Genomic DNA, 12,916 nt, shown 5'->3' with positions numbered 1-12,916 from the left:
ACTACTCTAATCTAATCTACTCTACTCTAAACTACTCGAATCTAATCTATTTTAATCTACTCTACTCTAATATAAACTACTCCACTCTAATCTAAACTACTCTATTCTACTCTACTCTAATCTAAACCACTCTAATCTAATCTACTCTACTCTAGTCTAAACTACTCTAATCTAATCTAATATAAACTACTCTAATTGAATATAAAATAATTAATCTACTCTAATCTAATCCACTCTTATCGAATATACTCTAATCTAATATACTCTAATCTAAACTACTCGAATCTAATCTAATCTACTCTACTCTAACCTAAATTACTCTAATATAATCTACTCTACTCTAATCTAAACTACTCTACTCTAATCTACTCTACTCTAAACTACTTTAATCTACTCTACTCTAATCTAATCTACTCTACTCTAATCTAAACTACTGTACTCTAATCTAAACTACTCTCATCAAATTTACTCTAATCTATTCTAATATAATCTACTCTAATCTAACCTACTCTACTCTAATTTAATTTAAACTACTGTACTCTAATCTAAACTACTCTAATCTAATCTAATCTACTCTACTCTAATCTAATCTAAACTACTGTACTCTAATCTACTCTAATCAAATCTACTCTACTCTAAACTACTCTAATCTAATCTACTCTAATCTAACCTACTCTACTCAAAACTACTCCAATCTAAACTACTCTAATCTAAACTACTCTAATTTAATCTACTCTACTGTAATCTAAACTAATCTAATCTACTCTACTCTAACCTACTCTACTGTACTCTAATCTAAACTACTCTAATCTAAACTACTTTAATCTAATCTACCATACTCTACTCCAATCTAATCTACTCTACTCTTATCTACTCTACTCTAAACTACTCTAATCTAATATACTCTACTCTAATCTAAACTACTCTAATCTAATATAATCTACTCTACTCTTATCCACTCTACTCTAATCTACTCTAAACTACTCTACTCTAAACTACCCTAATCTTATCTACTGTACTCTAAACTACTCAAATTTACTCTACTCTAATCTAAACTACTCTAATCTAATCTTTTCTATTCTACTCTAAACTACTCTACTTTTCTCTAATCTATTCTATTCTACTCTAAACTACTCTACTTTTCTCGAATCTACTCTCCTGTACTCTACTGTACTGCACTGTACTCTAATCTAAATCATTTCCATTACTGTTCAAAAAGTGAGAGGTTTATGTCCCTAAAAAATTCATTTCATTGACTCTTCCCAAATCATTCATGACATTTTTCCATGTTTCCGCATGTGTGTAAAACCATTTCAGATCTTGTCATGGAAACATCCTGGACCATTCCCAGTCTGACCTGGTAAACAGAGCTGGAGCTTCTCCACAGTGGTGGCCATGTTCCTCTGCTGAATCCGACAGCGAATCACCTCCTCTGTCTGAGCGGTCACCTGAGGGACACGAGAAAGACACAAGCACTGAGTCCTGGTTAAGGACAGTCCCATCTGCAGGTCAGTGCAGTGTGGACCCACAGAAACACACACAAGAAGTGCACTGTGGACCCACACAACCACACACAGGAAGTGCAGTGTGGACCCACACCACCACACACACGAAGCGCAGTGTGGACCCACACCACCACACACAGGAAGTGCAGTGTGGACCCACACAACCACACACAGGAAGTGCAGTGTGGACCCACACAACCACACACAGGAAGTGTAGTGTGGACCCACACAACCACACACAAGAAGTGCACTGTGGACCCACACAACCACACACAGGAAGTGCAGTGTGGACCCACACAACCACACAGGAAGTGCAGTGTGGACCCACACAACCACACACAGGAAGTGGACTGTGGACCCACACAACCACACACAGGAAGTGCAGTGTGGGACCCACACAACCACTCACAGGAAGTGCACTGTGGACCCACACAACCACTCACAGGAAATGTCCTGTGGACCCACACAACCACACACAAGAAGTGCCTTACCTCCCTCCCAGCTTCCTGTAGTCTCCGATTAGTGTCTGTCACCTGACCCTGGACAAACACACAGGTACAAGTGAAAGCACTGATTCACACATTACACATCCACAATAACACACATCAGTAAAAGCTTTCCTTTGTCATAAAATGATGTGCAGTGTCAATTTCAGTTTTACAGATGACACAAAGATCTATTTTTAATTATCTTTTTTTTTATTTTAAATTATCTATTTTTTTGCCAACACTGATGGTGTCAGAAAAGTCTGATGCTTTGTCTCCCAAGTAAAAAAAAAAAAAAAAAATAGTTCCAACATCCCTGTATGTTAGTGTCATGTTCTATCAATAATGAATACCCAGTTGAATGTGTGACGTTGTCAGGTTCTGTCTCTGTGTTCCAGTCCTGTGGTCCTAATGCAGGAAATCAATCTTCCAACAGAAGTGGGTGGAGCTTTCACTGGAAAACTCAACTCATCCAATCAGAGTCCATATATGACTTCTATCAGTGATCAATAGGAACTAGACTGATACCTGTAACCATTTACATATGATACAGTTCAAGCGAGCCTTTTAAACAATGAGAAGGATGGGCATGGTCTTGTAGTGGATGATTTTATTTCTTGGTGTGAAAACTTTTACCTGTCCATCAATGTCTCCAAAACCAAGGATATGACTATTGATTTCTGTAGGTCTCCCCGTAATGTATTACAAATCATTATTCAAAATAAGGTTGTTGAAAATGTGGATGAATACAAATACTTAGGAACCATTATTGATAGGAAATTATTCTCTGAGAATAATATAGAGGTGGTGTGTAAAAAGGCCTAACAGAGACTTTTCTTTTCAAGAAAGGTGAAATCATTTAATGTCTGAAGAACTCTGATGACTTTGTTTTACCAGTGTTTTATTCAATCTGTTTTAACATTTTGCATTGTGGTGTGGTATGGTGGTCTTTCAATGGCCAGCAAGAGGAAGCTAACTACGCTGGTGAATGTAGCATCAAAGGTGGTTGGGGTACAGCTAACCCAGTTGCGGGACAAGTATGTTCAATGGGTCAGCGGTAAGGCCAAACACATTTTTAACTGTTTTGATCACACTTTTTGGGGAGTTTAATTTGCTCCCCTCTGGTCGCCATTTTAGGCTTCAATTGAGAACCAGACGGCCTAGGGATTCCTTTATTCCTGTGGCTATAGAGGGTATGCACATATGTCACTTCCCCCCTGGGCCACGCCCCTCTAAATCAGACTGAGTGTCAAAAACCAACCTACTCAACCTGACAGAGTATATCAGTAAACATAGCCAGACTGGGAAAAGGTGAAATATGAAATTAAATTAAGGATAATTGGACTGGACATGGATCCATACAAGCTACCAAAGAACAAGTGGTCCATGAACATTGAGATGTGGAAAGAAATGGGGTATCCTGACATCCAGGGTCTAGGGGATCGTCGCTATTGTGACCTGAAACAAATATACATGGTTTCATCATCACTGACAACCAGGGTCCAAAACTAGGGCCCAGAACCACCTGATCCAAAGTGCATTGACATTAGACAGCAGACCTGACCTTAATATATTCACTGGGGTCAGTACGTGTACTGACCCCAGTGAATATATTCATGATCTACTGGTACAGTGGATATTTATGTCTACTTCAGTTCAAATACTTTATACAACACAAATACTACTGCTGTGGACCAGCAGGGGACCACTGGATTCTGGGAAATTAGGAGATTTTTACCACCTGTTTTTAAATTACCACATTATTCTGATAATATTATGGTTTTATTGTTGGAATATGATGACTTTAATGTCATAACGAAAGACATTTTTGTTAAATTATGAGTTTTGTTTTTTGTTTTTTTTTAACTACAATTTTATTCTCATGACATTGTGATTCTTTTTGTATTCGACTTTACTCTCAAAATTCCACTTTTCCACAGTGTAATTTTCAGTCTGTGTATCATTAGTGGAACACAAAGTGTTTCATCCATTGCATCTTTTTAGCAAAACCCCATTAATTTGAATAATATAGTTTTGGTGTTGACATGGCAACATGATTGTAAATAGGGGTGTGTCCTCTTTGGCTTTTGGTTCAGTTTGGGATGAGGGATGAATGTGCAAAATTTCTTATTCCTACGTCAAAAAAATTTTTTCACTCCCACTCAAGAACTGTAAGGGGCATGCGAGAGCCATTGTACGATCCAACTATACGAGTTACATATCATTGTATTCACGTAGTCATTCTGCACAAATGTTACTTGGGTCCAACTCAATCTGACACTGTCTGTGCAAGACATACACACTTTTATACTTCTCAAAATGGCCGCTTATTTGTGAGGTCATCACAGCCACGCCCAACATTTGATCAAAAATGTAGGTGATAACTTTTTATCACATATTTGTGTAGGTGATTTTCATTGAGTTTGGTCCAAATTGGATGTAAACCCTAGGAGGAGATGATGAAAGTATGAGGGGTGGGATTTTATGGGTCCACAATCCACCCAATATGGCTGACTTCCTGTTGGGTTTAAGGTGGGAACGTAATGTAATTTTTTACATGTCCTATCATGGGGTATGTCTGGAAAAGTTTGATCTTTCTACGTTGAAAATTTTTTTGGGAGGGTTCCCTTCCGCGCAATGTATTTGGATATTTTGAGGGGGCAGGGCTGAGCCATTTTTCAATGTTTTGAAGATTCTTCTTTCTGGTAAATTCTACTTTCCCATAGTGTAATTTTCAGTCTGTGTACCATTAGTGGAACACAAAGAGTTTTTCGTCAAGAGAGTTGTTGTACCAAAACCCCACTCATTTCAAAGGAACAGTTTTGGTGTTGTCATGGCAACACGATTGTAAATAGGGGTGTGTCCTCATTGGCTTTTTCGTTCAGTTTGGCATGAGGGATGTGTGTACCAAATTTCTTTCTCCTATGTCAAAAAAGAAATTTCACTTCCATTCAAAAACTTTAGGGGGCACCAGGGAGCCATTTTATGATGCAACTATACAAGTTCCATATCATCGTATTCAGGTTGTCCTTCTGCAAAAATGTTACATTGGGTCCAACTCAATCTGACTCTTTGTGTGTGAGATATACACACTTTTATAGTTCTAAAAATGGCCACTTCATTATGAGGCAATCACAGCCACGCCCAACATTTGATCAAAAATGTAGGTGATAACTTTTGATCATACACGTTTGTAGGCGATTTTCATCCAGTTTGGTCCGAATTGGATGTAAACCCTAGGAGGAGATGATGAAAGTATGAGGGGTGGGATTTTAGAGGTCCACACTTCCACCCAATATGGCCGACTTCCTGTTGGGTTTAGGGTGGGGCCATAATGTAATTTTTTACTTGTCCTACCATGGGCTATGTCTGTACCAAGTTTTATCTTTCTACGTTGATTTTTTTTTTTTTTGGGTGGGTTCCCCTCCGCACAATGTATTTTCATATTTTGAGGGGGCGTGGCCAAGTCATTTTTCAATATTTAGAAAATTCTTCTTTCTGGAAAATTCTACTTTTCCACAGTGTAATTTTCAGTCTGTGTACCATTAGTGGAACACAAAGAGTTTTTCATCAGTGGCATCCTTGTGGCAAAACCCCATTCATTTCTAAGGCACAGTTTTAGTGTTGTCATGGTGACATGATTGTAAATAGGTGTGTGTCCTCTTTGACTTTTTGGTTCAGTTTGGTATGAGGGATGTGTGTGTTAAGTTTCTTGTTCCTATCACAAAAATTTTTTTCCACTCACATTCAAAAACTGTAGGGGCCTGAGAGAGCCATTTTACGATCCAATTATATGAGTTCCATATAATCGTGTTCAGGTTGTCATTCTGCACAAATGTTACATTGGGTCCAACTCAATCTGACACTGTCCTTGTGAGATACACAAATTTTATACTTCTAAAAATGGCATTAGCCATGACCCCCTAACATTTCAGCTCACCAAATTTCGTGCAAATCGGACCAGCTTTTTTGTGACTTGATATTTCTCTTTCTATAATGCCCCCTATTGTCCGATTGGTACCAAATTTGGCACAGAGCCTCTGTATTTCCTCAAAAACCAGTATATTAAGTTTGATGTTGATAGCAGTTACTCTGACAAAGATATGCTACAATAAGTATTTTTTAGCTAGCAAAAAAATTTGTTCATTTATAAATACTGTGTTTTTTACAGCAGCAAACTGACTGTAATAACTTTACATCAGAAGCCTCTGGAGATTGTATGTGCAAAGTTTGAAGCCAATGGGGCTTAAACCCTAGAAGGAGTTTGAAAAAGTATGTCTTTGATATGTAGCGAATAAGAAAGAAAAATATGCAGCAGAAGTGGGCGTGGCCTTTGTCAGAAGACTCATCTCTATCCAAGGAATACAAAAATGTAAAGTTTATGAATGTGTTATTCAAAATTTGGAAGTTAGAGGCAAAAACACGTATTTGTCCGTTATAGCGCCACCTAGTGGAGTACATCCACAATTTTTGCTAAGGTTGATCTGTGTCCTATTCTATAGGGTCCATAGAAATTTCACAGCACTCAGCATAACAGTTCAGCTGTAGGAAATGTTTCTCGTTTAACTTGTAATAAGCCACGCCCATATTGTTCAGCCACACCCACCATCAAGATATGGCCTCAGGAAGGGCCCTTCATTATACCCACCAAATTTCATAGAAATCAGTGTAGGTGATAACTTTTGATCGCACGTGTGTAGGTGATTTTCCCCCAGTTTGGTCCAAATTGGATGTAAACCCTAGGAGGAGATGATGAAAGTATGACAGGGTGGGATTTTAGAGATTCAAACTTCCACTCAATATGGCCAACTTCCTGTTGGGTTTAGGGTGGGGCCACAATGTAATTTTTTACTTGTCCTACCATGGGCTATCTCTGGACCAAGTTTCATCTTTCTACGTTGAAATTTTTTTTTGGGTGGGTTCCCATCCGCACAATGTATTTTCATATTTTGAGGGGGCGTGGCCAAATCATTTTTCAATATTTTCAAAATTATTTTTGCTGGAAAATTCTACTTTTCCACAGTGTAATTTTTGGTCTGTGTACCATTTGTGGAACACAAAGAGTTTTTCAGCAATTACGTCCTTGTGGAAAAACCCCATTCATTTGAATGGAACAATTTTGGTGTTGTCCTGGCAACACAATTGTAAATAGGGGTGTGTCCTCATTGGCTTTTTGGTTCAGTTTGGCATGAGGGATGTGTGTGTCAAATTTTTTTAGCGTATGTCAAAAAAAATTTTCACTCCCATTAAAAAACTGTAGGGGGTGTGAGAGAGCCATTTTATGATCCAGCTATACGACTTACATATCGTGTTCAGGTTGTCATTTTGCACAAATGTTAAATTGGGTCCAACTCAATCTGACACTTTCTTTGCGAGACATATTCACTTTTATACTTCTAAAAATGTCTGCTTCATTGTGAGGTCATCACAGCCACGCAATTACAATGTGGCTATCTTACATTAAAACAAGCTCTGGAAAAACATTTAGCAGCAGACAACACATGCCTTTTTACTACAGCTTCAAACACGTGCTATTATTAGTAAAAACAACCTGTATGCTGTAGTAGATTCCCATGCACATAGTCAATCTGGGATGGTTGATGGGGAGGGGATAAGTGTTGTTGTGTTACTCAATACCATTTCAGACTTACATACCCACTTAATCAAACTCACAGCTGGTCTCAGTGCGTACAACACTGACTTTGAACTTAATCCAGTGTCAATAGCATTAAAAGGTGAACATATGCCTCCTGTTCCAACTCCAGCTGAACTGGAAGTTGAGGAAAGCTCATCCATAAATAGTTCTATTTTTGAGGAGCCTATCTAAGAACAAAAGGAGATCAAGGCAATTTCATTTTCAGAATCAGTTTTCAACTCTTCTGAGCCTTATGTTAAACCTGAAGATGCTAAGCCTATCTGTGAAGATTTTCAAAGGAAAAGTCTAAAACGCAGAACAGACATACCCAAAAAAAAAAACAAAAAACAAAAACATTGCTAACAAACGTAGGAGAGCTGACACTAAAGTAGACACAAAACCTAGGTGTTTTCAAGGTAATTCTGCTGTAAAGATTGCCAAGACATATGACACAAATGAAGTGACATATGTCAGCATGGACAAACAGGCTGTGCAGTTTATGCCATTGGGTGAAGATGTGTGCAAATCTATTTGTACATACCTCAATGTTGATTATTTAAAATGTCCAGTTCAAAACTCTATAACTACAGGTGATGCTGGAGTACCGTGCTACAATGAAAGCATAGTAGCTGACGGGAACTGTTTTTATCGCGCTGTTTCTCAAGCAGTTAGTGGCACACAGAAACACCATAGAAAAATCCGACTAGCTGCAGTTAAAGAGTTAGAAAAAAACCCTGATGTGTATCACAGCCTTTTACCTGAAAACCATCAGCATTTGTCTGTGGCAGAGTATATTAAACAACAAAATGTGTGGAAAGTAAATACCTGGGCAACGGACGTCGAAATACATGCCACAGCTAATTATTTAGGAGTAGACATTTATACTTTTTATCAAGGCAAATGGCTGAGGTTCAAATGTAACAAAAAACAACTGTCCAAGCAATGTATTTATCTTGAAAAGAAAAGTGTTCACTATGAGAATGTTGTGTGTCAGGCAGGGTAAACTTAATGTCTGTTATAAAAATTGCCAAATTACTGATTCACGTGGATATAATTTTAGGTCACACACTAAAAATGTAGATATAAGCCTTTATAATTCTTTTACTTTAAAAACAGGTATTCCAGAAAACAAAAACAAATGTGTAGCTGTCATGTCAAAGTACACGAAGAAGAAAAAAGCCCAAGGTTCACATCTGTTGCATAAAAAGAAATGGAAAGAATATGCCATGAAAAAATACCATCAGCTAGATGAATATAGGTTACAACAAATTGCTAAAAGTACTGAAAAGTACAAAACTAATGTAATATTTAAAAACAAAGTCAAAGCTTACAGTGTACAAAAATATGAAACTGATACCATACATAAAGAGAAAGTAAAAACTTAGTGTTGAAAAATACAAAACAGATTCAGTTCACAAAGAGAAAGTAAAAACATACAATATAGAAAAATATGAAACTGATCTTGTATATAAAAAGAAAGTAAAAACATACAGTGTGCAAAAATACAAAAACAATCCTACACATCAAACTAATGTGAAATCACAGAGTATTTGTAAGTATAAAATTAGTCCAGAACTTAGACAAACATTAAAACTTGTCAGTAAAGAAAAATATCATAAAGATAGTGAATATCAGACTAAAGTTTTAGCAAAGAAAAAGCTCAACAAAAAACAGATCAAACTAAAGGCAAAGCAATTTGATTTTGTTTTGAATGATGTTTTAAATAAAGTCAACAATGGCCCTGAATTTATATGTTGTGTATGTTTTCGGTTGTTATTTAAAAAATCCATTGTACAATGTAAACAACAAAATTACAGATGTGAAGCAGCTAAAATGGCAGAGAAGTGTGTCTCTTATAAATACTTGCATAAATGTAACTCAGACTGTAGTACCTCCTGTCTGTTAAAAGAATCAAGAGGGGAGCTGTGGATTTGCAATGTTTGTGATTCAAAGATTTGAAAATGTCTGATCCCATCAGAATGGTGGGGCAACAAATTATAACTTGGCCCAATTCCTCTGGTGCTGACCTGTTTGAATCATTTAGAAAAACATTTAATTGCACTCAACATCCCATTTATGAAAATGTTAGCATTGCCTAAGGGTAGCCAAAGGGCAGTCCACGGTCCAATTACTTGGGTTCCTTCAAGAGTTTCTCAGACTTCAAACTTGTTGCCGCGTTCAAACATGGAAGGTTGTCTCTTAGATGTGAAGTTGAAGCAGAAATTGTCATACAAAGGTCATTATGAATATCACTTTGTCGACACAATGCACCTACAAAAGGCTCTGCAATATTTAAAAGAAAACAATAAATATTACAAAGATGTAGACTTTAATACAGAATGGTTAAATTAGTTTGAAAAGGAGCCAGATAAACAAACAGAAGAAGATCCAAATGTGTGTGTTGTGGAAGAAAGTGAAGACCCTGAAGATGCAGAAGATGAAACTCTCCATGACCGGTATGAGATTGTAAATGGACCCCCATAGAATATGGACCCCCCCTATGGAAAATGGACCACCCTCCAAATTTAGGGAATGGTTAATTCTTTTTATTATTTTGGAATATATATATATATATATATATATATATATGGAAACAAAACATTTAAAAAAAAACATATTTATTGAGGTATATAACAAGTATTATACAAAGTTAAAAATGTAACAATATCACAGATATCACACTGAATGGCAAATTACACTGTTATGACAGGCTCAAAATGTTCAAACATGTTCTTCACAAACATGGCTTTTGGTGAAGCCTCACAAGGTGAAGGAAGGCCAGAAAGTGGCGCATAGCACTGCCACCTGTGTTCCTCCCCAAATGGTGAGTAGGTCCAGATGGGTGTGGCGAGTAAGCTGGCCACAGCAAGTATTTCTACTTCTGTGGCATACTCTCCAGTCTGGGCCATGTTGCTGACATCTGCGTAGTCATCCTGTTCTGCAAAGTTGCTGAAGGTGGCGTTGTTCTCCTTCATGTACTGGACGGTGATGGCACGGAGAACGCGGTGGTTTGTCTGGGCACCTGTGAGGAAGTAGGAAATGGTCCGGAAGAAACAGTTACCATCACCACGCATGGCAATGGTGTTGAGTGGCTCCTCTTCATGGCTGATGGTCTGCTCAGCTGGTGATGGTGAAATCTTCTTCCTGACCCGAAACCCCAGGATCTTGGCCCGATCAGACTGCCACTGATTATCAACTGGGTTGAAGATCAGTGGTGGGGCCGGAGTAAGGTGTTACTTAACAAGTTGTATGTGAGACAAACCATGCGATGGTGTGAAATATCTATCAATGGCATAATCTTCAGAACTCTGTTATATGAGACAAACCATGGAGATGTGTGAAATCACTGTCAAAGAGCTTGTAAGCTTCCTTAAGGTGTTACATTACATGGAAAGAACTGTTGTCATATAAATGGGTCTGTCATTCAGTGTGTTATATTTTATATTTTATATTTATTTGTTACATTAATAAAATCTTACATAGGGAAGGGGTGAAAGATAAGCTTATTGTCAAACGAGTTGTTTCCAGGGTTTTTCCCTAGCTGAAGCTCAGGAAAAAACCATGGAAACGAGTTTGACAATAAGCTATCTTTTACCCCTTCCCTGTGTAAGATTTTATTTCTCACATGACCAGTACAGTTAAAAATAACCATTATTTCATACAGTACTGCATTTAATAATTTCTACATATTAGGAGCCTAAATGCTTATTTCTAAGAAAATTATCAGAGGTGGGGGTGGGGGGTGCCCCACCACCACCACAAACAAAAAAAAAAAAAGCTGGGCCCTGTAGTGAAGCCTTGCAGCATGAGCGTACCTCCCCGTACAGCCTGACCTCCCATTGTGACGTCACTGTGGCGGCGACGGTCGTTTGATACATGTTCTTGTACTCTCTCTTCCCTCAGACAGATCACACAATAACAGAACACAATAACAGAACACAATAAAGAAATTTTGTTTGCAAAATGTTGTTTTGTTTCTATTTTATGTGTTTATAATTCAAAACTTAAAAAAAAATAATTCATTCCCTAAATTTGGAGGGGGGTCCATTTTCCATAGGGGGGGTCCATATTCCGCTGCGGAATCAGGACCCCCGGGTCCATATTCCGCTGCGGAATCAGGACCCCGGGGTCCATATTCCAGGGGTCCATATTCCATACTACACCGGCAGCAGCACTGCATCTATCATGACACATGTACAATGCCTATGGATCATGGCCAGGGAGCTTTAGATCAATAGTTTGAAGATATTGTAAATCTAGCTCCTGCTGAAGGAAACAATCCCGTGAGGATGTTGTCTGATGTTGACAATGAAGCAAAGTCATTTCCAGACCTTTTCCCACTTGGAAATAATACTTATCACACACCCAGACGGCATGAGTTAACATTAGCACGTTATTTTAACAACAGGATTCTCCATGCAGATGGCAGATTTGCAAAAAGTGTAGAATATATATTTTTTACACAATACGTCTGAAGTTCAGCAAGTTGTTCAGCAAGTGTCAACAGCATTGCGCAAAGGACACACAAATGCAAAAAGCCAAAATGATGCACAGAATCGCACTGAATCCTTGAAGGATGTTGTGCAGTCAGATGATGGCTACCGCTTCTTACGTCCTATTAGAGGAACTCCAGCCTTTTGGCAGGGAGCACAAAAAGACTTACTAGAATGTGTGTGAAACCTGGGGAAACCCACATTCTTTTGTAGCTTCTCATCAGCTGACTTAAGATGGGGTACACTTTTAACAACGATTTTGAAGCAGGCTGGAAGAACACAAACTACAGAAAGTTTAGAGTATGCAGGGCGATGTGAACTGTTAAGGAATAATCCAGTTTCAGCTGCACGATTTTTTGATTACCGCTGGCACATTTTCCTGAAATTTGTCATAATGTCCCTAGTCCATCCAATTGGGAAGGTTAAAGATTACTTTTACCGGATAGAGTTTCAACAACAGCGTGGGAGCCCCCATGTGCACTCTCTCATTTGGGTGGAGTCGCCTGTAATCGGTAAAAACACAGATAAAGAAGTAGTAGATTTTGTTGACAAGTACATTACGTGTGAAATACCTTCAGACAATGAGGAATTAGCAGATATTGTGTCCACAGTACAACAACATTCTAAACAACATTGTAAAACATGTAAGAAAAAGAAAACAGTTTGTCGTTTCAATTTTCCACGGCCAGTATCTGTTCGGACATTCCTCAACTATGTACAGACAAAGCCCAAATGCCCAAAATGTGATGTAGATCAGGACAACAAAAACCAAGAAGAAACAACAAAGGATGATGTCCA

The 12,916-nt window shown here is 38.1% G+C and overlaps 1 protein-coding gene across 3 annotated transcripts in view; it reads right to left on the bottom strand.

Annotated features, from left to right (window-relative positions):
• Positions 1–12,916, bottom strand: part of exoc6 (exocyst complex component 6) — a 275,638-nt gene that overhangs the window by 223,838 nt on the left and 38,884 nt on the right. For all 3 annotated transcript variants that reach the window (XM_030121915.1, XM_030121916.1, XM_030121917.1), the window contains exons 3-4: positions 1,997–2,044; positions 1,358–1,448 (exon numbers count right to left, since the gene is read on the bottom strand). In XM_030121915.1, the coding sequence (XP_029977775.1) occupies positions 1,358–1,448; positions 1,997–2,044 (139 nt within the window). The remainder of the gene's footprint in view (positions 1–1,357; positions 1,449–1,996; positions 2,045–12,916) is intronic.

The sequence above is a fragment of the Sphaeramia orbicularis genome, chromosome 19, assembly GCF_902148855.1.
Source record: "Sphaeramia orbicularis chromosome 19, fSphaOr1.1, whole genome shotgun sequence".
NCBI classification, from domain to species: domain Eukaryota; kingdom Metazoa; phylum Chordata; class Actinopteri; order Kurtiformes; family Apogonidae; genus Sphaeramia; species Sphaeramia orbicularis.
The sequence above is the reverse complement of the archived record's forward strand: the minus strand, read 5'-3'. Positions and strand labels throughout refer to the sequence as shown.